The following is a 27,818-nucleotide window of genomic DNA, read 5'->3' on the forward strand; positions in this document are numbered from 1 at the left end:
ATATTTGCATAAACAACGCATTTGATCTCGTGGTTTAATTATTCAGTTTTTATTTTGTTTGCCAGATCTGGACAAAAACGCCAATGTAAAGACACTCTTTTTCAGACTACATACCTGTAGGAGGTCTACCAATCAAACTAGTTTTTAAACTCCTTGTACACGAATATTTGAATACAAAAAATGTCAACTATTTAGCACATATTTTGTACGGCGCTGCTATTTGTAGGGAAGGGAACGATATTCGACGAAAAATTCCAAGGCCATTCACTTCGTCACCCATCCCATGGGTATTGAGATTGTCTGCAGCACCCCTCAAGGCAAAAAAAAGAAAGATGGCGGTCGCTGATAACTTCACATTTCGAAGATTTTGCCACAACAAAATGACAACCGCGAATTTTCTTCCTTTTTGCACTGTATATTTTTAAAATTTTTGAATAAATTTGTCTACAATCGCGGGCACACACACGAAAAAGGAGACACACACACACACACAAACAATAGCAAACAGACATACGTTTTATTATACTGATGGGCGCGCGCGGTTTTGTTTTGTTTTTTACTCGGCATTTGAATAATACATGCTACAACAACAACAACAAGACACACACATTTGCATATTATTTAGCGGTCCTTATTAGGCTAGGTATATATACTTTATTTCCACTCCGACTTTGGCATCTAATAAACATAATGATAATCTTGACGTGTGCTGTGATGACCCAAAACAGCCAAACCTTTTTTCGTTTTGTCTTGTTCTCCTCTTTGTTAATTAGCTTTTTATGTTTCTCGATTCTCTTTTGTTTTTTGTTCTTTTGCGGGAATCACGAAAATGATCAACCGTTGCCGAAAAGATTAAAAAAAAAAAGGGGCGAATTACAGAAAAAAAAAAAAACGAAACGTGATAGCCATTGAAAGTTGGACAAGTCGAAAACAAAATTGAATATACCATCATTTGCGAAAAAAAATTCTATTATCCTGCCTGTTTGTACCTAGAAATTAAACGCCCCGTTACACCATATTATTAGTAGTGGTAGTAGTAGAAACATTTCATCCAACTTCTACGACCCCCTTCTTTTGTTTTTGTTTTTTCACGAACTAATTACACAATCATAATTACATCGTTCATCTTATTACAAAGAAAGGAGGGGCGGTTTATATTATAACTTCGTTTCTCTTTTTGCCTTTAGGGGCTTTTGGAAGGCGACTACGATTATTTGCACCTTATTGCGCTTTGACACAAAGTATTGCGTGATTGAAATCAAAACAAAAGTATATAGGACGGGCGAAAAAAAAAAAAGAAAAAAAGAAAACGGGATGAATTATTAACATCAACCAAATATGGAAGACGCCTCTAGAATAATGCCAAAATGATAATATCGTATGCACACACGTGAAAAAAAAAAAAAAAAAAAATACACTAACAAAATAATTGTGTTGTCGTTTCTCATTGGCTGTTGTTGTTCTTGACGAAATCAATGTTTTATTTTTTGTTCTAATTAGAATAGAAGCACTTTGGTGAAGAAACCCACACGAAAAAAAAAAAAAATTGCTTTATGTTTCTCGTTGATTTATTTGAAACACGGGGAAAAGAAATGAGTGAAGTTTGTCTTCCCCTTCTTATTCATCGGCCACATTCAATTTCTAAGCTACAGGCACGGCATCAAGAAATGAGCGTTTTGATTTCAAATGACAAATTTAAACGGGATGTTTCAATGTTCTATTTGCTCGTCATTGGTTACTATTTAAATGTGATGGTTTTGAATTTTGTTTCCTTAATTGTGTTGTGTTGTTTTTAATTTTTAAAAATCCGTGCGCGTCGATATTGTAAGGCTATTTTTAATTAATAAGAAAGAAACAGAAAAAGGTTTTTTTGCAATTTGTGTTGGGTATGGAAAAGAATCAACGACAACAGTGAAAGAATAAAATAACGTCAAAAAAAAAAAAAAAAGAGAAGGAAGATTGGCTTCTATCTTGTATAAATATCTCATTTACATGAAGGCCTAAAATTTTATTAAATTTTTATTGGTTTGCTGTTAAGAGGCTATATATGCAACAACACTATTCTTCTTATTGTCTTCTTCCAATCCAGCACGACAAAAAAAAAATTTTTTTTTTATTGCTACGTGTTTCATTACTCTCTTTCAGCGACACACACACACGCACACACAAACGTCAAGGACTTTCTCTTAAAAAAAAAAAAAAATATTTAGAAAGACGAAACGAAACTGATTTCAAACCTTTTTTGCACGCGGGATGACGTTCAAACTAATCACAGCAAATATAAACCGAAACATCGTTATATGTGTGTGTGTGTGTGTGTCGCCATACAATCCCCCCTCCCCTTTCTTTCAAATCGCAAAAAAAAAAAAGAACAAAATAAAAGAAATCAGCAAGAGATTACAACCAATAAAACATTTTGACATCATTGTTTTTGTTTTTTTCGTTGTGTTGGAAGCACGCGCACAAAACTGAAGGGGGGGGGGATGTTTGGGGTGAGGGAGTTTTTTTTTCTTTTAAATAATAGACTAAAAAAAAAATGTGGTTAAAACATTCATTGAGGCCCAATTAAACGTAAAAAAAAAAGAAGAAAATTTGTAATCAACGACTTTGTGTTTTTCACTAAGAAAATCGTAATGGCACTCGCTTATTGGCTCCTACAACGGCGCGCGTGTGTGTGTGTTAAAAATGTGTGTGTGTGTGTGTTTTTTCCTTAATAAGTTCCGCACATTGTTTGTTTGACAAGAAAGAATTTGATTTCGACAAATAACTAAATCAATTTTGGTTTGGCGCTGCGACATTTTCAACAAGTTCTTCTTTGCATTTTGCCTACGGCAACACATTCGCATTTCGCTTACGTCTCCCTAAATTCAATGTTTCAAACGTCATTTAAATAAAAAAATTGCGACTAATAAACAAAAAAAAAAAAAAAAATGACAAGGTAAAATACCCCACTAAAATATAAGTTTTCTGTATCAATTGTTAAATTAAATTACTATTCACTTTAATTTGAAAATGAATTGTTTGTTTGTTTGTTTTTTTAAATGAGAGCCACCACAACCTTTTTTAAGTGAGTGAGAGACGCGAGAGCAAAAAAAGGGGGAGGGGGGAGGTTATTGTTGTCATTTTTCTTGTGTGTAGAAATAATACGAAAAAACAAAAACAAACAAACCTGTTTTACATATTATATAAAATTTAAATAATATAGCTGCATTGTAAAAACTAACACATTCTTACGCCCCCCCCCCCCCTTCTTAACAAAAACAAACCAGAGACGACCTGGTTAGTGGGGCGTTGTCCGCCTTCGAAAAAAAAATGTTTTTGCATCTCTCTCTCTCTCTCATTTCTTTTCTCACTATGATACAATTAGTTAAACGCAACTCTCTTTTTTTTTTTTTAAATCGACATCTAACAAACATTTTGTAACGATTTCATTATTATCGATTTTTTTTTTTTGTTTGTTTGCATATTTTTCGTTGTCTTTTTCTTTTCCATTTCAACACAGAGAGAGAGAGAGAGAGAGAGATAAGAGGGGGGGGGGGAGAGGCCCTCCATGTGTGTGTGTGAGAAAAAGAGAGAGAGAGAGAGAGAGAGAGAGAAATAGCCTATGGAGCCAATCGAGTGGGTGAATGAGAGCGTGACGCAAGATATTGAATACCGTCGTCCATAAGTGAGCCGGGCCCGTTGGGTCCTTGCTGGTCGACGACTTGATTGCCGGCAGACGAGATGAGCGGCGACATCATGCCGTAGTCCATGTTGTCGTCGAGGGCGATAAAAGAGCCCGTGTTCCAGCGGGAGACAGACTGCTGCTGTTGTTGTTGTTGCGATGAGTTGTTGCCACCGCCGCCGTTGTTGCGCTGCTGCTGCTGCTGCTGCTGCTGGTTCGAGTGATGCTGCTGATTGGGCGTGATGGTGCGAGGCGATTGGTTGTTGCCGCCGCTTCCTCCGCTCGATGGCGACGATGAAAACAAACTCAAATTCGTCGGGCTGATCACGCCCGACATGCCACCCACCGGTCCAATGTTCGTATACGTGAATAACTGCACATTGGAAAGAAAATTTTTTTTTTTCATTTAAATACAAAAAAGCAGATCCCATTTATCCAATAAAATTTTTAAAAAATAATAAATGTAAAAATTCTTTCGCTTTTTTTTTTTTTTTCTTCTTTGAGATCGTAATGGGTGGGGTACACAAATAACGGTTTCTTTATATGACCTCGTATTTTTTTTTTTTTAAATAAAACGAGGCCAATATTCAAAACTTAAAAAAGAAAAATGTTCAGCGTTTGTTTGATTTCGAAGGACATTGCACAGACATGCGAATAAAGGCCACCCCCCCCCTCCCCCGTTTCGATTTGGACAAGTAAAACGCGACCATTAATAAAGAGGTTGATAAGCATCGAAATTTAACTATTGACAATCCTCGCAAAATTGTCCTCGCCCACCCTGAAAATCGGAATGATTAAAAGCGAATCAATGAAATGTTATCGTTTTCTTTCGATCAGTTAAAACATTTACATCCACCTCGAGAAACGATTCATGTCTGTTGGAGCGAAACGATATCAAGAAAAACTCGCTTCTCATTTTTTTATTTAATTATTTTTTTTTTTTTTTCAAGATCTAATTTCTATTTTCTTTAATAATTTATTTTTGTCTTCCGAGAAAGGAAAAAAAAAAAAGAAAAACGATAGACACACCGCGCTCACTTTAATTGCCCTAAAGCTGATTTTCGCATTTGATCGCGTTGTTGTTTTTTTTTTTTTTTTTTTTTTTTTATTTCTCGGGAAACGAAAACTTGCACCACGGCCATGATTTATATTTTTTTCATTTACCGGGGTAATAATTTAAATTATTATTATTTTTTTAGATTCCCTTTTTCGCCAGTAGTACTCATTTAATTTGCAAAGAAATGAATATTTAAAAAAAAAAATAATAATAATACCTGTCCGGATTGTGCGTGCAAGTGTGAGAAGGTGTAGTCCCGCCCGGAGCCGAACGAAGACGAGCCGGCAGACGAGACGGGCCCACCGGAGCTCGAGCCGCCGCCGCCGCTGCCACCGCGGCCGTGTTGCAGCACTTGAGAGTCGGATGCGGCGTTGGATCCAATCGACGTCGGACTGAGAGGCGGCCCTCGATTCCCACCGCCACCGCCGGACGACGAGTTTTCACCGACGCCCAGAGGTGGTGGCGTCACCGAAGGCGGTGGAGAGTTGGTCATATCTGTTCAATCCCCCCCAAAAAATAATAAAAATCAATTAAAAATATATATATATACATATATATATATATATTTAATTAAACAGCGCGTAGTGCCAAATAAAAAAAAAAGAAAAAAGAAAAACCTGTTGAGCGGATGATGGCCACCGGACGAGCCATTACCGGTGGCGGAGGTGGCGGTAGCATGCTAGTGGCGTAGTAAGAGGAAGAAGAAAGCTTCATCGAACCACGCGATGATCCCGCTTGAACCTTTCGAAATCAAAATTTCAATTTTCAAATTTCAAATAAATTATTTTTCGCGCCCTTTTTTTTTTTTTTTTTTTTTTTTTTTTGAATTTCAAATTCTTTTTTTTTTTACCTGTGCGTTCTGAGTGTTTTGCGCTTCTTGACAGACGAGCGTGACGAAATCCGAGAAGGTATCATGCCCGTTCTCTTGGTATTTACCGGGTGAGTGCGGTCCACCGTTGCCGCTGACACCGTTGCCTCCGCCCGAGCTGTGCTGCGTCGCCACCAGTCCCTGATCGTGACCGTAGTAGTTGGACGCGGCCAACGATACCACCGAACCGTGCTGCAAACCTACCAGTTTTTGTTTTAAATTCACACCCCACCAACAAAGAACCAGTCCCGTCATAAATTAAAACCGCCCCAAATTGAAAAACAAAAATATAAAAAAAAAAAAAAAAAAAAAAAAAAGAGAAAAGGAAAAGAAAATGGATGGATTTTAGACAACAACTTCTTGAAAATATGTTAATTGGATTTTTTTTTTTTTTTAAATCGCAGCAAAAATAAGAAAAAAAATTCAAACTCAAAGAAAAACTTTGATGATTTCATTGCTGCGACTTTTTTGGGACATGTTTTGAGCAAATGCATTCCTCATCATCTAAAGAGTTATCTATTCGATCTAATATCTTTTTATCTCTCTCTCTCTCTCTCTCTCTCTCTCTCTGATGTAAAACTAAGAAAAAAATTAAACGAAAAATAAAAATAGAAAATAAGGTCAATTTTTTTTTGTTTGTTGTTCGGGGGAGGAGACGTTTCTAAAGAAGACTGCTCACTAGATGTTTTTCATATATATATAATATATAGATGGGGAATGGATCTATATCCAATTTCATGCTTCGTGCTTTTTTTGTTTTGTTTGTTCATGCTCTTTCTTCATGTGTTTGTAAGGAGGGAGACTATATAGAATTCCAAGGGGCCGGGAGAGCACACCGTGTGTGTATGTGTGTGTGTGTGTGTATGATAGGTAGGTTAAAAGTCTTAGCTGAGTTTGTCTAATTGGCTCGCTAAAGTATTGAAATTTTTTTTTGTTTTCCTACCGTTCGTTCTCCTCTCATCACGCAGACAAAAAAAAAAAATCAAAATCGTTCAGGATAGACGGCATTTAAAATTTTAAAAATTCAAACGAAAAATTGAAAAGGATCAAATACCATTTTTTTTTTTTTTTTCGATTTGAATAATCTCGCGAGTTTTGTGAGAGGGGTTTCTTATCTGTTTTCAAGTGAAAAAATGGACCGTGTCGCAATGATTTAAACTCGAGACGATCGCAGCCGTGTGTGTCTAACGTTCAAACATTATTTTTTTTCCCGCCTTTTTTTTTTTTTTTTTTTTTTTTTTTTTTTTTGAATTTCGAATTTCTGATTATTATTATTTTTTTTTTTTTCTTTTTCAAGTTGGCGCCATCGAAACTCACCGTCTCTGCCGTTGTTTTGCAGATGATGTTGCTGATGTTGGTGGTGTTGATGGTGTTGTTGGTGGTGATGGTGGTGATGGTGGTGAGGACTGGCCAGCTGCCGGCCATCGTGACTAGAGATGATGGCGCCCTCGTCGGCCGAGGAAGGTCGGGCCGTCCCGCCGCCACCGCCCGATCCGCCGTTACTTCCCGGCTCAATCTTGAGCGTTTTTGAGCCGCCGGAACTGGAGACGGACGACAAGGCTGACGGTGGCGACTGTGGCGACGTCGCGCTGTTGTTGTTGTTGTTGTTGCAAGACGTCGCAGAGGAGGAAGATGTGGAGGAAGTGGAGGAGGTGGCTGGGATGGGGATGGTAGAAATCGATTGACCGACATTACTCGCATTGCCGGCACCTAATTTTGGGGTTTGTTAAACACGGGCACACACATTTTTTTTTTGTTGTTGTTGTTGTTCTTGTTGTTGTCGTTTTTTTTTTTTTGTGCTCGAGGGCTTTGTGCTGTGTGGGCGGTGGGAGGTTCTATCCACAAAGACAACGTGCACACAACCACAAGCCACACCATACGCGCTAGATTTGTTCGTTACGTCATCAAGGCAAAAGCAAATTCGATTGCTTGATGGCGTAACCAACAATCGACTAACATTTGCTCTTTTTTTTTTTCTATCAAAGTTTCAAATCCTAAAGATATTTGAAACTCATTTTTTTTTTTTAAATAAATTCCATTTTTGTTATGTTTCATTCGAATTCAAATAATGGCGGGGGGGGGGGGGGGGGGTAATATGTAGGCATGCAAACTGCAAACTAATTTTTTTTCTTTTTCAAGGATTAGAATTCTTCTCTTTTCTCTCTCTGATTTTAATATTAAAATAAATAAATAAAAAATAAATCTCACCGTGATCCATCTCAGAGTGCCACGATGTCTGGTTGGAGAGCGAATTGGGACTTTGGCCGTAGTAGCTCAAATCGGCGGCCGACGGGATCGTCTTGTCGTTGCTGCCCTGTCCGCCGCGGATGATGATGCTCGACGACGTCCCTCCCGTGGTGCCACCTTGCGACGAAACGACGTCCATGTCGTCCTCGGTCGAGCTCATCCGCCTCAGCCGCTTGTGGCCGTTGCCGCCGCGCGGGTCGATCGGACTCTGCGAGTTGCGGTGCAGAGACAGAGGACCTATCACCATATGCAAATCAACTGATTATTTTTCAATCCACCAATTTAAAAAAAAAAGAAAAAAAAGATAATCAAATGTCTTTACTGTAAGCGCCAGCTCCTTGGAGCATCGAGGCCGAATGATCGGGACCCGGTGGCGTGTAACTGTTGCAGTAATAGGACGGCGCTTCGATCTTGATGGCGTTCAACGGCGGCTGTAGCCCGTTAGAGCCCTGCATTATTGACGCTGCTTGGAAACGCGCAGATTGAAACGAAACAAAAAACAAAAAATAAATAAAAATAATCAAACACAAAAATTCGAAATCAGAAAAAGAATCAATCACTTTAAAAAACCAACAAAAAAAAACGCAATACGTTGAATAATAATAAATAAAAATAAAACGCGCAACGCAGCATGTAACCGAATTTCTACATATCATACATTCGCTACGTAATAAATAAACATTGATTTCTTTTTTCTTCTTCTTCTTCTTTCTCTCGAACCAATGACTAACGTGGTTTGATCACGAAGCGAGTCCAGCACACACACACACACACACACAAAAAAAAATATATAAAACACGTCGAGAGAGAGAGAGAGGCAAATAAATTCGATCGAATGTGGACGGCAGGAAATGGGCAGCCTCCAGCCCGAAATGCGATCGTAAGAAAAGAGAGCAAAAGACGGGGGAAAAAAAAAAAAATTGTATGGACTATAAAAAAAAAAAAAAAAAAGAAGCGGATGATTTTATAGCAAAAAAAAAAAAAAAAAAAAAAAAAAAAAAAAAGAAGAAAGAAGTACCGAAAGAGAAGAGGGGGGGGGGGGAGGGAGGAGTCTGTTAGAAACGATTTCAAACGCGCTGCCTCTGTATAATATTAAGTGCTGAATCGGTAGGATTTGCTTGTCTCTTCTCTTCTCTTCTTTTTTTTTTTAAACGAAATAAAAAGAAAAATGTGGCGGGTGGGAGGGATGTAAGAAAATAAAAAAAAAAGGGGGGGGGAGAGGGGAAATTGGTGACAATAATATCAGACGCACACGACCCACATTTGATTTGACGTCGGTCCATATACTGTAAATCTATCGACAATTTTTTTGGGGGGGAGGGGGAGTTTTTGTTTTATAGCTGCGAGATTGAAAGTATTTCTTTTGTTTTCCTCCGTGTGCAAACATCAGCATGTTTTTTTTTTGGAATTCAAATGAATTCATTTTTCGCGTGTTTCACCGACATCAAAGCGGTAATTTTCGAAAAAAAAAAAAAATGAATAAAATCGCCATTTCTAAAAATAACACAAATGAAAAAAAAAAATGCTAATTTCTGTACGAGCATAAGAAATCAATCATCGATTCCCAACATCCAACGCGATTATCGTTACGCACATTATCCGCCTTTAAGCGGTAAACAATTTTTTTTTTTTTTTATTTTTCGAAAAAGGAATTTCGAAACCTCCCCCCCCCCCCCTCCTTGCACATTATCCAAAAGGTTATTCGAGTTCGTGAGATTTAATGCGGAAGAAGGACACCACCTTCTTCGTATGCAAATGTCGTACCCAGAACACTATCCCCCCATTGCTTTATGCTGCTGCTGTTGCTGCAACAAAAAAAAAAAAAAAAAACTTATAATGCCAAACAACCAAACATTTTTGTAGCTCTCTATAAAATAGTTCGAGAAGGGCTCGTTGCATATCCTTTTCTTCTTCTTCGAAAATAATACACCGACACACTTTATATAGCTCTACACGACATCGTATATGTGCATCAAATGATGGACTCGTACCCCCCGTCGCGGAAAGAGACCCTGTGAGCGATACAATAACTTCGATAGATGAAGGATAGTTTTCTCCCGTGTACCGGTTTACATGTTCTCCATCATCGTGTCTGTGTGTAAAAAAAAAAAAAAAAAAAAAAAAAAAAAACGGAGCACACCATCCATCTGCAATCGCCGTGTAGATATGAACTATACGCATTTCTCTCCTGCTGATTCAAAGGTTTTCTTTCTCTTTTTTTTTATTTTGCAAAAAAAAAAAAAAAAAAAAAAAAAAAAAGGGGATAGATCTTCTCGTGTGTGTGTGTGTGTGTAAGAGTCGTGAAAACCCTCCCGCGTCTTTACCCATTTATGGGACGTCTATATTCGCGCGCATTCGTTTAAGTTTTGCGAGCCACGCGCGCGCGCGCGCGTTCAGCCAACTTGGAAAAAAAAAAAAAAATGTTTAAATACACGCAACATTTCCAAGTCGTTTTTACTATTATTATTATTCGAAATTTTGCAGGTAAAAAAAAAAAAAAAAAAAAAAAAAAATGTATATTCGAAAAATTCCTTGGCTTATTTTTGAGTGTGTGTGTGTGTGTGTGTCGTCGTCGTGATTCACGCATATTTATCCATCAGATAGCGCAGTCACGACCATTAGCTACGGGGCGTAACATCGTTCCGCCATTTCGTCCTATTCTTTTCTTTTCTTTTTTTTTTCTCCTGTGCTGGCCAAAAAAGGGACGGCTCGTCATAAGCGCAAAGATAACGGTTTAAAAAAAAAAAAAAAAAAAAAGGAAAAAATGGCACGGCCAATCGAGATCGAACAAGAGGGGGGGGGAGCGCAAAATTAACAAGGCAAAGAAAACAAATACACCTTTTTAAAAACGATAATTAAACGAAATAAAAGAAGATGGTTGTCGGTGAATAATAATAAATACTATGCAAATTTTTTTTTTTTGGGGGGGGGTGGGGGGGAGGAGGGAGGATGAATAATTCCACTGCGCGCTAAATTCCCGCCATTCTTTTTTCTCTTTTCTGATTAAACGACGGTGAAAAATAAAAAGTAATTCGTCTTACTCGCGTATCAGTTAATTGCCTCCATATTTCAACATTGTACGGCATTGTTGTCATATTTCTTGATTTGAAAAAAAAAAAATAAAAAATAAAATAAAATAAAATAATGTTTCCTTCTATAACGGACGTTTACAAATGGAAAAATTCCGGATGCGTGATTATCGTGCGCATCACGAAAGAGGCCCATTAATGTCTGGGAATTTCACATCGATAACGCCAGTTCCTTTTTTTATTTTCCCTCCTTTTCATTCCACCTTTACCCACCCTCTTCTTAAAAAAAAAAAATGATATCAATTCGGTCGCATTACGCAAGAAATAAAAAAAAAATGGACTATTTAGTTTTCCCATTTTCAAAGAAAAAGAAAAATACTTGAAATCAAGTGGACAGGACATGTAACAGTTCCGTTATGTTTTGCTAGGCTTTGAAAATGTTGATCTTTTTTTTTTTTAAGAGTCAAAATATTATATATATAAAAAAAAAAGGCCAAATGTTTTTGATGTGCGATTCGACCTTCCTTCCGATTTATGTGTATAGAGTTAAATCACGCTACATTTCACCCATCTGAAATATTACGCAAACTCTATAAGGAAATGCATTATTTTATTTTTTTTTTTTCCCCTTTTTATAATGAAAAGCGGAGGGGTGACCATTCGGCCCCTGGCGTACCGGAACGAACGAAGTTGGGGAGAAATAATATTTTTTTTCAAAAAAAAAGGGCCTTTTTTTTTGATTTATTACAAAGACGAAAGCAATTGAGAAAAAAAAAAAAAAAAAAAAAAAAACTGCGATTCTTTGCTCTTATCGTCTCCAACTCCCCCCCCCCCCCATTTTTATAGATACATATATATCCTTTCGCTTTAATGTCTTGTACGTAGCAATAGAATCAAAGTTTCGGGGAAAAAAAAGATCTCCAGCTGAGACGGGATGAGAGAGAAAGAGAAAAGATTTCAATAAATTCGCCATCGATAACGAAAAAGAAGAAAAAAAAAAAAAAAAAAAAGAGGGGAAAAAAGTAGAGAAACATTTCCACAGTTTTACCAACTGGACCGTGTCTTATGGCTTTCCATACTATTTTTTTTTTTTTAAATGCACTTTGGGACGAAAAATGAAAGACGCTCGTAATGGTTCATCGATAAACGACCACACCCTCGTCATCTTCCACCCCATTTCTCTCTTTTTAGAAAAAAACCCAAAAACAATTGCACCTTTGGCATTTTCAAAATAAAGCGCGCGCCCCCTCCCTCTGAAAAAAAACGATATTTGAAATTGGAAAAAAAACAAAAAAAAAACACAAATGAATGCCGACTTACTTTTGGAGAGTCGCCACAATTCCTTCGACGAGAAGACACCTGTCGCCAAGATCGTGTCGTTGTAGATGACTCCATTGTACGGGTTATGAGTATATCCTGCACACACACACAAACACACACGTGTGCAAATAAGAATAACATCATTATTATTGGCGCCCAATTTCAACATTTTCATTGCCAACTATATAAACAAAAAAAAAAAAAAAAGACCAATCGTAATTTCCGCTTGTCATGGGATCATTGCCAGATATCGAAAAATGTTTATCCCCCCCCCCCATACCCCCGTATTTATTTATTTATTTATTTTTTTTGGCTTCCCGCTTGACCGACTGGGGTTCCTGCCCAAAACGTGTTACATTATTATGTTTTTGGCGCCCGACAAATGTTTTGATTCCATACGTTTGTTGTATAGATGAGACCCCATTCCTATCAGTAAGAGGGGGAGAAAGAGAGAAAAAAAAAAGGGGGGGGCCTCTATAAACACACACAAGAAAAAAACAAAAAAAAAAAAAACAAGAGGGAGATGATAATATTATGACATCACTTTGTGGCCCAAAGCCCAAATCAGGCCGCAATAACATGCAACAAAAAAAAAAAAAAAAAAAAAAAATTTAAATAAAAAAAAAAAAAAAAAAAAAAAAAAAAAAAAAAAAAAAAATGTGTTGGATAAGACGCAGCAACAGTCTTCCACATAATGTAGGACAGGTGGGGGGCAAAATCAAATGTTTGTATGATTTCTTTTTTGGCACTCATTTCCCATCAATAAAAAACAAAAACAAACAAACAAACATTTACCTATCAATTGGGAGAGCTCATTATTATTCAATATCTCGTTTGTGTTTTTTTTTTTTTATTGCGCATTTTTTTTTTTTTCAATTGAGAGAAGGGGGGGGGGGGAGGCCAACAGCATCGAGTAACCCCGAAAAACATAATCGCGGGAGTGTTCAAAGGAAAGGGGAAATTTTTCTTTTCTTTTCTCGAACACAACAAGAGAAACGCGTAACGTGAACGCAAAAACGACACAACGCCAACAGTTCCAAACAAGGAAATGAAACGAGGCGAATAACGCCAAAAACTAAAAAAAATACAAAACAAAAAAAAAATCTCAAGCCAAAAAAAAAAAAGGAGTTGAGGACGCGGCCTTGCCCTTGGCCATCTCTTGCACCCAAAACATTTTGCCAAGAAGAGCCAAAATAAAAGAAAAAAAGAAAATCTCTCTGTGTGTGTGTGTGTGTGTGTGTACACGCAAGGACACACACACGCGCGCGCGCGTGAGCAGAGGCTCTCAACCCGTTTTCCTTTACTTCGTGACCCCTGGCCAGGGATCAACAGTTTTCATTTCCCAGGTGTTGCGCGCACATCCATCGTTACTTGCGTGTTTTTCATTACGTCTGTTGGCTTTCCCATTACTCCTGTTTTAGGAGCATCGACTAAAATTAAAAGAAAAACAAAACAAAAAAAAAAAACAAAAAAAAATCTTTTTCTTTTTTGTTTTTTTGTTTTTTGTTTTCGAATTCAAATCTCCCAACATAAGAAACAAGAGAAGCCCAAGGATTGAGAGATAGGAAAAAGGAACCGGTTTGTACCGTTTCGTTTGGTTTCCCTTCCACGCAGGTGTTGCAAGGCAATTTAAGAAGAGCCAAGTGGGAAGGAAGAATCTCTGGCAATTGATTGGGGAATCAGGGGAGGGGGAGAGACCATTGCTGTGCAACATTTGAAAAGATTCAATTAACTCGAAAAAAAAAATAAATAAATAAATTCTATTTGAACGAAACGAGAGAAAAAGAAAAAAAAAAAGACGATTGCATTTGTAAACCTGTTCTGTTTCTTTGCATTTTACGCTAATCATCCGATCGATTTTCCCCCCTCTTTTTTTTTTCTCATCATTACGTAATCATTAACATTTTTTTTTTTTTTTTCAGTTTGGCTAAGAAAAAAAAGCTGACGGCGTGATTTTCTCCGTCGAATCAAACGTAGTCACAGGGGCGCGTCATCCTCGTTTTCTTTTCAAGAAATGGGAATCGTAAATAATTTTAATGTAATTCCCCATCCCCCCTTTTTTTTTCATTCTAGCGGCTTTCTAATAAACTTATTTTACACACACACACACACACACACACACACACACACACACACACACACACACACACACATATATATATATATACAGACAGTCGATACGGCAATTCCCCGGTTCCCGATTTTTAGTTTTGCATATTTTCTCTCAGCGTGTGTTCGCACGTTCGGCCATTTTCGAAAAAAAAAAAAAAAAAAAAATTGGAATTTCGCGGCTCGCGTGATCCCCCCCCCCCCCCCCCAAAAAAAAAAAAAAAAAAAAAAAATATGCGGAAACATTGAGAAACAACACGAGAAAAAGAACAAACACGCGTTGCGACAATTTCCTTCCTTGCATTAAATTAAAAAAAAAAAAAAAAAAAAAAAAGAAAAAAAGGGAGCGGAGGGGGTGGGGGGTGGGGAGGCCGAAACGAGTTCGCGTGAACAACGATCTAATTCGGGAGTTGGACGGGGATGCGATGCTGAAATCAGTCACGAGAAAGGCAACGACGAAGGACAGTAGATATTTATACGCAAGGCTATTATAAATGATGATTTCTGATGCGACCCAAAACAGCCGCGGACGCGACGGAACACCACATTCCAACAACGGCAAACGAAAACAGAACATCATCGACTCGTGACGTTTGCTCGCGAGGCACAACACACACACACACACACACACACAAACTCGAATTCTCTATTTTTTTCTTTTCTCGTTTTTTTTTTGTTTTTTTTTTTTGCTGAACAAGCTGAAAAACAGTGGAAGATGCATAGAGCACCGTCAAACATTCCACAGCGAACCTGCAGCTAGGCACTTTTCTTCTTCTTCTTCTTCTTCTTTTCTTTCCTACCGGTGGGGGGGGGGGGGGGGGGGGAGGGGGCAGAGAGCACAAAAACAGCAAAAGCTAAAAATATACGAGGAAAAATATCTGGGCCAAGCGAAGGGGCTTCAACCAGTTTCTTTTATACACGAGCACACGAGCGTCGTCGCTTCATCCGCACACCCAACCCAAAATTTTTTTTTGTTTTTTTTTTATTTAAAAAAATAAATTTCTTCCAACTGATTTCAGGTAAGAAAAAAAAAAAAGTTCGAATTTCAGCAGTTTTTTAAACGGCCTTATTTAGATTTTTTTTTTTTTTTTTTTTAAATGGGGGATCGATGACGTCATTAACGGCAGACTGGGGAATATTTAAAAAAAAAAGAGGTGCACTCACGAGTCATAGATTTGTCAACATAGAAAGAAAAAAAAAATAAAAATAAAAATATTTCCCCCCCCCTTCGCAGGTCGTCCAGGCTATAACTAGCCATCCATTTCTTTCTTTTCTCGACGTCTATATAGCCCCTCCTAACTTATTACATGTCCCACCTTTTTTTTTTTTTTTTTTTTTTTTCCTCCTGCGTCCCTGCAGCTCCGTTTCCCCCCCCCTCGCTCTCGCAGTTTGCCCAAGATGAACGATCACGTCACTGCGATAGCGAGAACGCATTCAAACCAGCTTCTTTCTTTCTTTCTTTCAGAGTTAATTTAATAGTCATCGGACCTCCTCCTCCCCCCCTTCTTCCCAAGATCCAATCAAAAGATGGATGGGGACGCAAGCAAAAAAAGAACGAAAAAAAACCAAAAAAAACAAACACAAATCTTATTGTTGTCCCTATTACGCGATTGCGGAGAGCACAGGAAATATCTGATTATAGAAAAACTTAAAAAGACGCTGCCACTATTCACCTGCCACACGCGTCGTTGACAGATCTCCTATTTTGTTTTGTATCCGAAAAATGTCGTCTGCTTTATGCCCATCAGTCATCGGCCGATCGACACGGAACGATCAGCGCCACCGCGAGCGCGCGGACACAAACACACACAAAAAAGGACCAAGTTGGCATTAAAAGTTAGGCGCATTGGATCTAATCATTTCGACGAGGAATTCCCCGCTCCTTACACGCGCGCACGATAGGAGTTAAAAGAAGAAGAAGAAAAAAAAAAGGGGGTAGGGGTAGTGAACAACGTGATTGGATCTATGATCGAAGTCGCGTGCGCGTGTGTGAGAGAGAGAGAGAGAGAGGGGGGATCTAAAGGCAGAGGGATCACATCTATTAAGTTGCAAATTGGGTGTGACTCGTACCAAATTATCGTCGATAAGACGAGGCTTTGCGCATTTCTAATCAAAAGGAGCGAACGTCACAGAGAGCGGAAGTTAAGGAAATAAAAAAAAAAAAAAGGAAAGGACGGGGGATGATGATATAGAAGAGATGCAAATTTCGGCCAGTTTCTCTATCGATCCGCTTCCCAACATCTTCCCTCCCCCCACTCTATCGTGTCTCAATACTCACGGCCGCATAATTGAATAATCACTACACACAACAAATTCACGCCAATCTTTCAAATTCCAAGGTAAAAAAAAAAAAAATTAAATTAAATTAAATTAAATTACAACATAAAAATAAATATCATCCAGCAAAAATCGAATCTCTCTCTCTCTCTCTCTCTCTCTCTCTCTCTCTCTCTCTCTCTCTCTCTCTCTCTCTCTCTCTCTCTCTCTCTCTCTCTCTCTCTCTCTCTCTCTCTCTCTCTCTCTCTCTCTCTCTCTCTCTCTCTCTCTCTCTCTCTCTCTCTCTCTCTCTCGATACCGCGGTAGGAGGGGGGGGGGGGGGGAGTCTGTGCTGACGCCGTTACGGGACAAAAACATAATTCCGTTTATCGAAAGAAAAATTAAAAAAAAAAAAAAAAAAAAAAGGCAAGTACCCCCGATACGTAAAACTCTTCAACTCTGTTCCTCCTCCTCCTCTTCCTCCTTCGTTCTCGCAGCGTGAACACAAGTCTCTCCCCCCTCCCCCCTTCGTCATCAGAAACGAAAAAAAAAAAAAAAACCCTTCGCCCTCTATGCACCGATGGATAAAGATGGAGTGGAAACCTCTTCGCAGAGGCGCTAGCGACGGGCTCTGACGGCCCGTGACGGAAGAAGATGACACTACATCCAACTTATCTTTTTTAGCCCCCCCCCCCCCCCCACGTACACACAGAGAGCCTCATAAGACTTAAAATGTATTTTTATTACATTATCTCTTCTCTCTTTTTTTTTTCGGCCTGCTGATGATGACGATGGGGGTCACATATCGTCAAGTTTTGACCGTCTGAAGGGGGTAGAGAGACGGTGGGAGGGAGGAGGGAATGACGAAAAACAGGCGGGTTTGTGCAGCGTCTCGGGGATCGTCCCCCAATTGATGATCAATCAAGAGTTACACACAGACACACAGGAGGAGGAGGAGTGGCAGGCAAAAATAATATATAAAAGAAAAATAAAAGAGTTGCTTTCTGCTGCTGCTGCTGTTGGCGGATATAAACACACACACACACACACACAATGTGTGTGTCATGGAAAAGAGATTCGAAGCTTCTCTTTTTTTTTTTTTTTATTTTATCCCCGACCCGAAAACACAAAAAAAAACCCGCCCCATCTTTTTTTTTTCCTTTCTTTTTAAACAGCAAAAAGGGGGTGTGGAAGAGGAGGATTTTTTTTTTTTTTTTCTTTACTATGAACTTTGATTGAATTCCTTTTTGTAGCTTCTTTCAGCCATAGAGATAGAGTAAGGGAGAAAAAAAAAAAAAAAAAAATTTTTGTTTCTTTTTGAGTGGGACATGGCTTTCCAATCAAAAGGTTAGGAAACCTTTCGCATTCGAGTTTTGACTACCATTTTATTATTTTGCCCATAAAATTGAAACGTGTATATACAAACGGGCGACCGTTGTATATACCCCAAGTGTTTTTTCTTTTACCTTTTTTTTTTTTCTTCTTCATCTTCATCTTCTTCGCTTTAAAACTGAAAGAAGTGAAAAGAAAATAAAACTTACCTTTCAAGTTGCGGTCGTCGTCCACCTTGTCGCCGGTATCACAGATTCCGCTCAGCGTCTCTGCACCTACTGAAAATGACAAAACAAAAATGAGTCGCGTACAAAACAGAATTTTTTTTTTTTTTTTTTTTTTTCTTGTTTCTATCCGGACAAGAATAAAATTGAATTTGGCTCATTTCCAAAAATATTATGTTGAAAATTAAAAAAAAAAAAATAATAATCATAACAATTTTTTTTTTTTTTTTTTTTTCGCTGCGCTGTTTGAAAAGAAATAATTGAATCCGTCACGGGAGACAGCGGCAACGCTGTAATATTGCGAAAAAAAATAATAATAATAATAATTTAAAAAGCGCAGCAAGCCAAAAAAAAATAAAATAAAATAATAATAAATAAATAAAAATAATAAATGACGTCGCGTATATAAATATAGGACGAACATTTCAGTTGCCTCGTAAATCAGTTGACACACACGTGCGCGTTTTATACGGGGAGAAAATGCGCAACGGGATTGAATTAAAAGAAAAAAGAAATACAATTTGAAAAAAAAAATAAATAAATAAAAATAAAAAGAAAAGAAATGACTAAAACAAATACCGTGGCTGTTGATGAAGTTGGCCAGGTAGAGGTCCAATTCTCTGACCGAGACGTTTATATGATAAGGATTGACGCAGAGGCCCGGATGGAGGCAGTCGGGCGACTTTTCCAGCCGCTCGCCGTCCGTGCTCTCCAGCGGAATGGCTTTGAACAGGATGACCATCACCAAATCCAGCCGCCAAACCTGAAATGTTTCATGTTTTTTTTTTTTTTTTTTTTTTTTTATTTATTTAATTATTTCTTTAAATCAAATTTATTCAATCCAATTCATCATCATCACTATACGTTTATGGGACCTCATTGCATTGATTAAGATTTGATTTGGATATTTTTTTTTTTGATTGATTCATCTCTCATTTTTTTTAAATTTTTTTTTCAAGTTTAGAATATAGAGAAAAACAAAAGAAGGTCGAACCTTATCGGCTTGTCTGAGGCAATCGATGCGTCTCATTTTGCCCTTTTGATCGGGATTGGAGAGGACGCACATGGCCGGCTTCTTGCCCGTGATGCTCAGGACGAAATCTTCGCGGCATTCTTGCGTGATGTCTTTGCGCAGTTTGCCCAGCAGGCGGCTGGCCCACTTTTGCTTCACCTCGGGTTTCTCGTTCTACAAAAATACATCAACAAAACATTAGTTCATTTCGAAATATTTATTTAAATTGCATTAATTCAAATTTTTAGTTTTTTTTTGTGTTTTGTTTTTTTTTTAAAGGAAAAGAAAAAAAAAAAAAAAAAAAAACTATAAACAAGTCAATAAGTGCTGGATGTGTGTCTTTCTGCCGCCTTAAAAGTTCCCTTCCCTCTCTCCCTCTCTCTCGATTTTATATAGCTGTTTGATGGTTTTACGGCGCCGGTGATGCAACAACAACACGGAACATGTTTCCAGGCGTTTCTTCTTCTTCTTCTTCTTCTTCTTCTTAGACATATAGGACATGGCACTAGCTATACGGCAGCTGCATTTTCTGCGCTCGTAGATGCAACACACACAGAAAAAAGAGTTTTCTATACATTTGCATACGAGACGAGTCTCTCTCTCTCTCTTTCCTTATTGTGTATCCCGATGAAGAAGAAATGATAAAAAAAAAAGGAATACACACAACAAAGAGGAGAGACTGTGTGTTTCTTTTTGACCTATAGCGTCGCCATTAGCTTTGGTCAACTATCAAGATACCACACACTTTTTTTGTCTGTACATTAGAAAATGTGAAAACTCGCTATCGAAAAACAAAGTCTTCAATTCAATCTTTTTTTTTTTTTTGATTATTTTGAAATTTTATGTTTCTTAAGCAACAATTCATTTTCCTATTTTATTTTATTTTATTTTTTGGCGTAACGCGCGTATCGATTGCGAGGCTCAGAAAGCAAAGTCCGCATCGCCTTTAATGATTAAACGTCTCTTGGTCGTCAGAGACGTTGAGCCTTTGCGTGACACGAAACCCTCCCCTCCCCCATTCCCGGTCTCTCTCTTTTTTTTTTTTTTTTTTTTTTTTTTGGAGGGGGGACACAACTCGATTGCAAGGGAAAGATACGGAACACCCGAAAAAGGTATAACGGTGTTCTACGTAATCAAGAAAAAGCAAAAAAATAAATAAAGATTTTTCTTTTTTTTTTTTTTTTAAAGGGAACGAAAAAAATATTTGAATATTATCGTTTTTTTTTTTTTTTGTTCCAACGGAATAAACGAGTCTTCGAGAAAAAAAAAAAAAAAAAAAAAAAGAAGATAAAAACGTCCTTGCCTTAAGCAAAAAGGTACTTTTGCGTGTGTCTCGTGGATAGCCACAGCTAATAGACATACTCGTTTCTTTTGACCATTTTTTTTTTTTCTTTCTCCTGACACCCCAAAATTCGAGAAAATTTTGGTCTGGAAAAAACAAAACCGCAACGACCGATAATCCGAAAAAGCACGAAAAACGAGTAGAGCAAGAAAACCATCAAACATTTTTTTTTTTTTTTTTTTTCAAAAACAAAAACAAAAAAAAAAGAACTTTAATTTATCACATGAACAAAATCTCAATTCAAATTAAATTATTCAAAAACATATTTTTTTTTTTTTTTAGTCCCTTTTTTGTTTGAAAAAAAAAAAAAAAATTTACGCGCCAAATATAAATCAGAAAATTCTATTGAACAAAGTGGGACTTAATTTTTTGCAAAATAAAAATAAAAGAAAAGAAGTTTCTTGTGACCCAGAGAGAGAAAGCTGAACGGGATGGACGTGGGGGCCGGAGGGAGCCTGTTTCCTTCTATCTCTTTTCTTCTCTCTCTCTTCTCTCTTTCTCTCTCTCTCTCTCTCTATTAGATATTCGTGCGTGTGTGTGTGATATTGCGCACGAGCAAGCTCACGAGCTCTCTCCCTCCCCCCTCTTTCCCGTGAGTGTTGCAGTGTGTGATGACGCGGCGACCGGACGACGACCTTCCAAGGCCCTCATATGCTAATCAAGTCGTTTTTCGTCGTTCCCCTTCTCTTTTTATTTTATTATTATGATTTTTTTTTCTTTCGTTTATATTCTCTCTATTTTTTTTTTTTTTTTTTTTTTTTGCCGCGATTCTTACTCGTTTTCGTCACATTTCTTTTTTGTCTGTTTGTAAAAGAACATTTTCTGTTTCAAATGTAAAAATTAAATCGATAAAAACATATTCAAAATATTCGCTAAATTTTTTTTTCCGAAATTTCTTGTACGCGACCAAGAAAAGTGGACTGAGATGACCTAACGGGAGAAGAGAAAGGAGGATAAGGTGAAAAGTATATATAAATAAAAGAATTCATGGGTGGAGAAAAGAAAAGAAAAAAAAATAAAATAAAATAAATAAAAGAAGGTCCTTTCTTTCTTTAACGCATAACCCGGAAGTCTTTTTCTTCCCATATGCAAAAAAGAGAGAAGAGATGTATATACTGACGTCATACAACGTCCAAAAGGCAAAGCACACACACACACCATCGCAAAATAGCCCCGAAAAAAAAAAAAAAAACTAGCACTCCCTTCTCTCTCTCTCTCTCTCTCTCTTTTATTAATATCTAAAATATTATGTCGCCCTCGTGTGGTTTTCCTTCCTCTCTTAACAAGATCGATGCACACAATACAACATCAATCCTTCACCTTTTGTTTCTTTTTTTTTTTTTTTTTTAAGTTTTCAAGTTTTTAGCACCTCCATTTAATACTCCATCCACGTAATTGCATTTTTAAAAAACAAAAATTTCTTCTTTTTTTTTTTTTTTTTTCTATCTGAAAATCCCATTCTTGGGAGGTAACTTGTACACAATTTGTTACGTCACGTTCTCCCTCCCCCACATTTTTTTTTCTCCCTCCCTAATCAATTACATAAAGATCAATCATTTTTTCACACTCGTACGACCGAATTTCGACGTTCATCCCGCGTGGGTGCTTTGAATATAAAAAAAAAAAAAAAAAAAAAAAAAAACGTAGAAGATGGTGGAGGAGGACGAAGAGTTACCAAACGGGAAGCTCTTCTTTCGCTGCCCTGCTGAATATATAATTATAGAACTAGCTCCCCCCTCCCCCTTCTCTCTCTCTCTCTCTGCGGTGTAGTGAACGCCCGCTCCTGGGTTCCGCTTTTCTAGCCCAGCGGATATAAGTTTTTCTTTTTTTCTTCTTCAAAAAATCTTAATCCGAAAAAAAATAAAAATAAAATAAATTCATTTGAAAGAAAAAAAAAAAATTGTTTGGCCTAATACGATCGCATTACGTGTAGAAATTATGCAAGCGGATACGCGTGGAGAAAGTTTTTTCCCGATTTTTTTTTTTTTTCCAAAACATAACCCACCCCTTCTGTTTAAGCTTTTCTCGCGGATAGAAAACGGTCAAAGTGGAGCACACGACGAACTGGCTTCAAAGATGTTTGACGTCATCCCAAAGATTATTCTATGCAGATAATACACAAACACGTCGCGACGTCTTTTTTTTTTTTTCCCTTCTCCCCCCTCTTTCGATGTGTGTCCGCCCTTCTCCTTTTACGGGTGGATGTGTCTCCAGGTTTCAACATCTTTTACGTTTCTCTAGGTTATTTCACCATCCAATAAAAAACAAAAAAACATTCGAATCCGGGGAAATGATTCGCCTTTAAAAAAAAAAAATTACATCCCAAAGTCCCATTAATGTTCCAGCTACATCACCAATACCCCTACAGCAAAAACAAAAAAATGATATTTGTGTCTCTATATTGACTTCGCTAGATCAGGCCCTTGGCTGCCGGATGACGACGGCTCTCTCTCTCTCTCTCTCTCTCTCTCCGGTATAAATGGAAAGGTTTTTTCTTTTTTCGAGCTGAGCCTAAAGATAGGCTTGCTCGCTTTTACGCCTCCTGTTCCAGTTCTTCCGAAAGGCACAAGCGTCCATCTTATAATAAATATATGGATATGTTATCTGTGCTGCTTCAGCATAAACCTTCCAAAGCATTGGGGGCGTTCTTTAAAACACACACAAAAAAAAAAAAAAGGGAAAGGACCTAATACGTCAAAAATACCAGTCGGAAGCAGAAGTCAACTCTTCCGGAGGACACGTCCTCCTACACTCTAACGTTGGGTCTTTCATCTCACTCGAAATAATAAAGGAAAAAAAAAGGATGAAAAAGGTACGACAAGATCCAAAGGATTGTTTTTTTTTTTTTAAACTAAGTGAATTAAAATGTTTTTTAAATACCTGAAGTTCCTCCTTGCAGCGGCGCTCCTCTTCGAGCGACATCCGCTTCTCGTGCTTCTTAAAGTACTTGCGTTTGGCGGCTTGCAGGTTGAACCACGTGTACGAGAAGGACTTGACGTGAGGCAGCAGCGCCTCGATGAATGGATGGAATTCATCCTAAATAAAGAAAAAAAAAAATTGAAACAATTAAAAAAAACATTCAATATTTCGAGTTTTTAAACATAGACAATAAATGTTGCAGTGTCTCATGGAAATTTTTACCCCTGCGGATATGGAACTTGGAATATATTTTCAAAAATAAAAGAAAACTGATACGCCACACACACACATACAGAGAGAAAAACGCAAAGAGCTAAGGGGGGTCTTTTTGAAGTTATTCCGCATAAATTTGACAATCGAGAGCTTTCGTATTTTTATGCCACACAGACTCCTTTTTTTTATATCTACGAATAGCTCGAAGGTGAAAGAAGAAAAGTTGTGATGGCCATGCCCAAGCATTCTTTCACAGCAATTCTTCCACCATCCCCTACACACGTAACATCATTCTATACCTCGATTTTCTTTTATTTTTTTAAGACGATAGAAATTGACCCACAAAAACTCGGTGCAGCTTCGTTCGGATCTCTCCCCCCCCCCTTTTTCCATGTAAGAAAAAACTAGTAGCGACGAGCAACGTAATGAATCAAACGTGTCGAATAAAATGACATGCAGTTTGGCAATAATTTTTTTTTTTTTTTTTAAACCTTCGGGATTTTTTTTTTCTCTTTTTAATAGGGAAAAAGTGTTGGAACGCATATATATAACAAGTAGCTCTGATTCTTATCTGTTATTCAGCTCCTGGATAGACTGGTTGCTTTCAAAGTGTCGATATTTGTAACAAAAAAACAAAAAAAAAAAAGGGGGAGATCGAATAACCGGATTCCCTCTCGCTTTGCTATTAATCAGATTTGAAAGACACTAGTTACCTCGAGCGATTCGAATCATTTAAAAATCATCGCTTACTATTTCCTCATCCCACAATCTCCTTGACATGATTACGTGTTTGCAGTCCTATGTAATCCATGTACCCATAAACCTAACAAGCATCGAAAAATATCTGTTCGCTAGTGACGGAGATTGAGGTGCTGCGATCGAGGCGGGAAACAAATAACCAAAGGAAAAAAAAAAGGGCACATCGATGTGTAAAAGAATCTAAAAAAAAAAAAAAGAAAATGATATATAGAATCATCAAGGAACTAAACAAAAGAAATGCCTTTTTTTCTTCCTTCTTCCCGGATATATAGAGCTTGCTGGGGGTCGCTCGGATGCTCCGACTTCTTTTTCCGGACAACTACTACTATATACTACTGCAACATATAAAAAGAGAGAAAGGAAGAGATAGACAAGCTAGACAGCTATATAGCACAGGAGAGATCTCTTTTTTTTTTTTTCCTCTTCTCCCGGGCCGGAGAGAAAAGAGGTTTGCGTGAGTGATGATCACTTTCTACATAGAGCCTATATTCTCTCTCTCTATATATATACCCAAAAGTATAGGGCCATGAGGGTTGAGGGGGGAATCATCGTAAAGAAATCTAAGGCACAAAAAAAGATAGAAATAAAGAATAGAAGGAAATGTATCTCTTCGATAACATTTCCTCTCTCCCTCCTAAAAGAAAAAGTGTTACATGACAGCAACTCTTTGCAGTCTACAGCATCAGTCATCACCTAAAAGACTTTGGGTATTTTGTCCTTTGAGAAAGAAAACAGTATAATAAAATCAATTCTTAATATCGATACTGTCAAACATGATTTGTAATGGCTAGCATCCCTACATATTGTTAGCCTACATAACAAAAAAAAAAATTAATGAAAACGGATTCAAGGCACGTACCGAGAACCGATTGAAACCCGTTTTCTTTCCTTTTTTTTTATTATTGACTTATAATAAACTTGAGAAAAGCACTGGACGACCTTGTGTTACTAGGCGTGAACAGAATTCTTGTTACCCTGAACGCGTAAATGTCTTGTTGGGAATAAGTATTTGTTTTCCACATATATATAGGTATGGGAAAGGCGAATGAAAAGAGGTGCACACGACGATAGTGTCACCTTTCTCTCTACGATTTACGAATGTCACGTTTTTGTTCTACGATTCCGTACCATCCACCACGTTTTCTAACGTACGCATTTCTTTTCCTATTACAACCTTTCCTTTATACAACAAAAAAGAACCTTATGAAATCAATTATCTTCGAAAAAAAACTAATTTACCTCATGCGAAAATTGTAATCGCACTTCTAATGCACGACACTATCACACCACGAGGAAAGAACAAAAGCTTAGAACAGACTGGCGCTCAGAACATTAGCAAAAGATTATGAAAATGACCCCCTTAAGCAATTAGCCCCTTAACAAAGGGGAGAAATTATTGTCAAAACAAAAGGAAAATCCCTAAACACATCACTGCTAAGGTCAATTAAAATGACGAAATAAAAACATAAAACTGAATTGCATTTTATATGACGTCAGAAAATTATTGATGTTTTCTTACATTATTATTAATCAACTTTAGTAATGTTTTTCGATGCATGTTTATGGGTGATCTTTTGACTCGATTGATTTCCTTACCCCTCCTGTCATCCAGACGACTCTCATCATCACATTGATGGGTAAAAGAAAACAAGACAGTGTGTGTTGTCTACATCATAATTGACTTTATGAATATAATTGAGTTATTCGGCCTGAGGAGACACCCGGAAAAGAGGGAAAAAAAGATTCTTCCTTCCCGTGTATATCTTTTTTTTTTTTTTTTTTTTTTATCCCTGGTCAATATCTTCGTTGTTGTTTCGATACCGTATATTATAGGCTATACATTATTACGTCCACGATCCGGAAGAGAATGAAAGGATCAACTCTCATGATAAAACTCTAATAAAACCTCCTTAATATACAACTTTCATATCCTGAGCCCAACATCTCACGTGGTAATGGCGTCTTGAAAAAAAAAAAAGAAAAAGGCCGCGGCCATTTTTTCTTCCTGTTTAGCCTTTTTTGGGACTTCAGCGGTGTGGGTGTTGTTTGCAAGCGTGCTGTGTTACAAACAATGCTCACCAAATAAAGAAAAAAAAAAGATAGTTAATTACCATGATCATCAAAAAAAAAATTGTTGGTCGTTACACGCCATTCTTTCCTGCCCATTTAAGAGAATTATTTAAATCCTATTTTTTGACCTCAAGAGTATCTGCTAACGTTCCATCATATCGCCTATACAATTTTCGTTAACTACGATTTCTGAATAATTCCCGTGTGCAACTCGACAAAACAAGACACTAAAAAAAAAAAGGATTTTCAAAATGAAGAAGAAATATGAAACTGTGAGGAATTCTTGATGGTGATGTACTGCTCTATGTATTTTTTTCCTTTTGTTTTGATTTTGCATTCGGCAGGAATGAAGCGAACGGCCACATGTACTGTATAATATGACATCATTCCCCAACGTTCGATTCATCTCTCGTATTTATATATACCTGCTGACACCCGCATGATCCATCGTTACATTACTAAGTAGTCGTGTGTGTGTGTCGAGAGCTATAATAAATGTGCTTGCTAAGCCATACCTACACACACGGTGTGTGTGTGTTTTTTTTTTTTTTTTTTGTCTTCTCCTTTTGGAAAGATCATGGCCGATTTGATCATTTATGATCCACGCGAAAAGAGATTCTTTTCCCTTATGGAGTAAATGCGCGGGCGTCCTTAATACGTTTTTCTTTTTTTAAATGATATATTCTTTCTCGTTCGTAACCGATGGATTGTCTTTTCGTGGAAATTCTCTCACGGACGGACATTTCAGAGTTGATGTGCCATCCATCAGAGCAAAAAGGTTATACCCCCCTACGTGAAGAGACATCGTCCATAATAATTAGATGAATAAAAGAACAACAACAACAACAAAAAAAAGTCCGATGTGGGAAAATGTGTTTCTAAAGTTTTTTTCAAGTATAAAAATGATCCGCGTGCGGAAGCATCCATTTTTATTTTTCTAATTCCTTTTATGGATGTTTACATTGTGTTCAACTACACGATCCATTTGGCGCTTTTTCTAAAGTTAACGACAGTGCTGCCCCTTCTTGTGGTGGGTGACACCATCAGGAGTTTCTCCCGCGGCCCCGCTTGTAGGAGGAGAAACACTTGAAATAGAACCTACCAAGAGACGCCCGGTAGATGTTAATTTACGAGCATGTGATATGCATCTGTCGACCCAAAGAAACTCCACCTTTAAAATTCTTTTTTTTTTTTTTTTTTTCGCATCGATTGATCAAAAAAGATCCATATCAATTCGAAGGTTTCTATCGCATAGTGCGTTACACCTTAATGGAATTATCTTTAGAAAAACGAGGACGGGACAATGTTATTACGTGTATAGGGGAGTCAATAGAGTTTGGAGAGAGAGAGCTTTAAAAGTGAGGGCCTGACGTGCGTGCGAGTGTATTTATTCCTGG

At 37.6% G+C, this 27,818-nt stretch overlaps 1 protein-coding gene across 2 annotated transcripts in view; it reads right to left on the minus strand.

Moving 5' to 3' along the window:
- Nucleotides 1-394: 394 nt before the first annotated feature.
- LOC130695362 (nuclear factor 1 A-type-like) overlaps nt 395-27,818 on the minus strand; it is a 29,637-nt gene continuing 2,213 nt past the window's right edge. Inside the window, exons 2-13 of one of the 2 annotated variants that reach the window (XM_057518484.2) lie at nt 23,341-23,496; nt 19,101-19,292; nt 18,686-18,869; nt 18,092-18,157; nt 12,186-12,281; nt 8,159-8,302; nt 7,798-8,073; nt 6,907-7,299; nt 5,572-5,789; nt 5,339-5,462; nt 4,939-5,216; nt 395-4,037 (exon numbers count right to left, since the gene is read on the minus strand). In XM_057518484.2, coding sequence (XP_057374467.1) covers nt 3,603-4,037; nt 4,939-5,216; nt 5,339-5,462; nt 5,572-5,789; nt 6,907-7,299; nt 7,798-8,073; nt 8,159-8,302; nt 12,186-12,281; nt 18,092-18,157; nt 18,686-18,869; nt 19,101-19,292; nt 23,341-23,496 — 2,562 coding nt within the window. In that variant the 3' untranslated portion in view covers nt 395-3,602. The remainder of the gene's footprint in view (nt 4,038-4,938; nt 5,217-5,338; nt 5,463-5,571; nt 5,790-6,906; nt 7,300-7,797; nt 8,074-8,158; nt 8,303-12,185; nt 12,282-18,091; nt 18,158-18,685; nt 18,870-19,100; nt 19,293-23,340; nt 23,497-27,818) is intronic. The other variant, XM_059496337.1, reaches the window with a different exon arrangement.

The sequence above is a fragment of the Daphnia carinata genome, chromosome 7 (assembly GCF_022539665.2).
Source record: "Daphnia carinata strain CSIRO-1 chromosome 7, CSIRO_AGI_Dcar_HiC_V3, whole genome shotgun sequence".
In the NCBI taxonomy this organism is placed as follows: Eukaryota; Metazoa; Arthropoda; class Branchiopoda; order Diplostraca; family Daphniidae; genus Daphnia; species Daphnia carinata.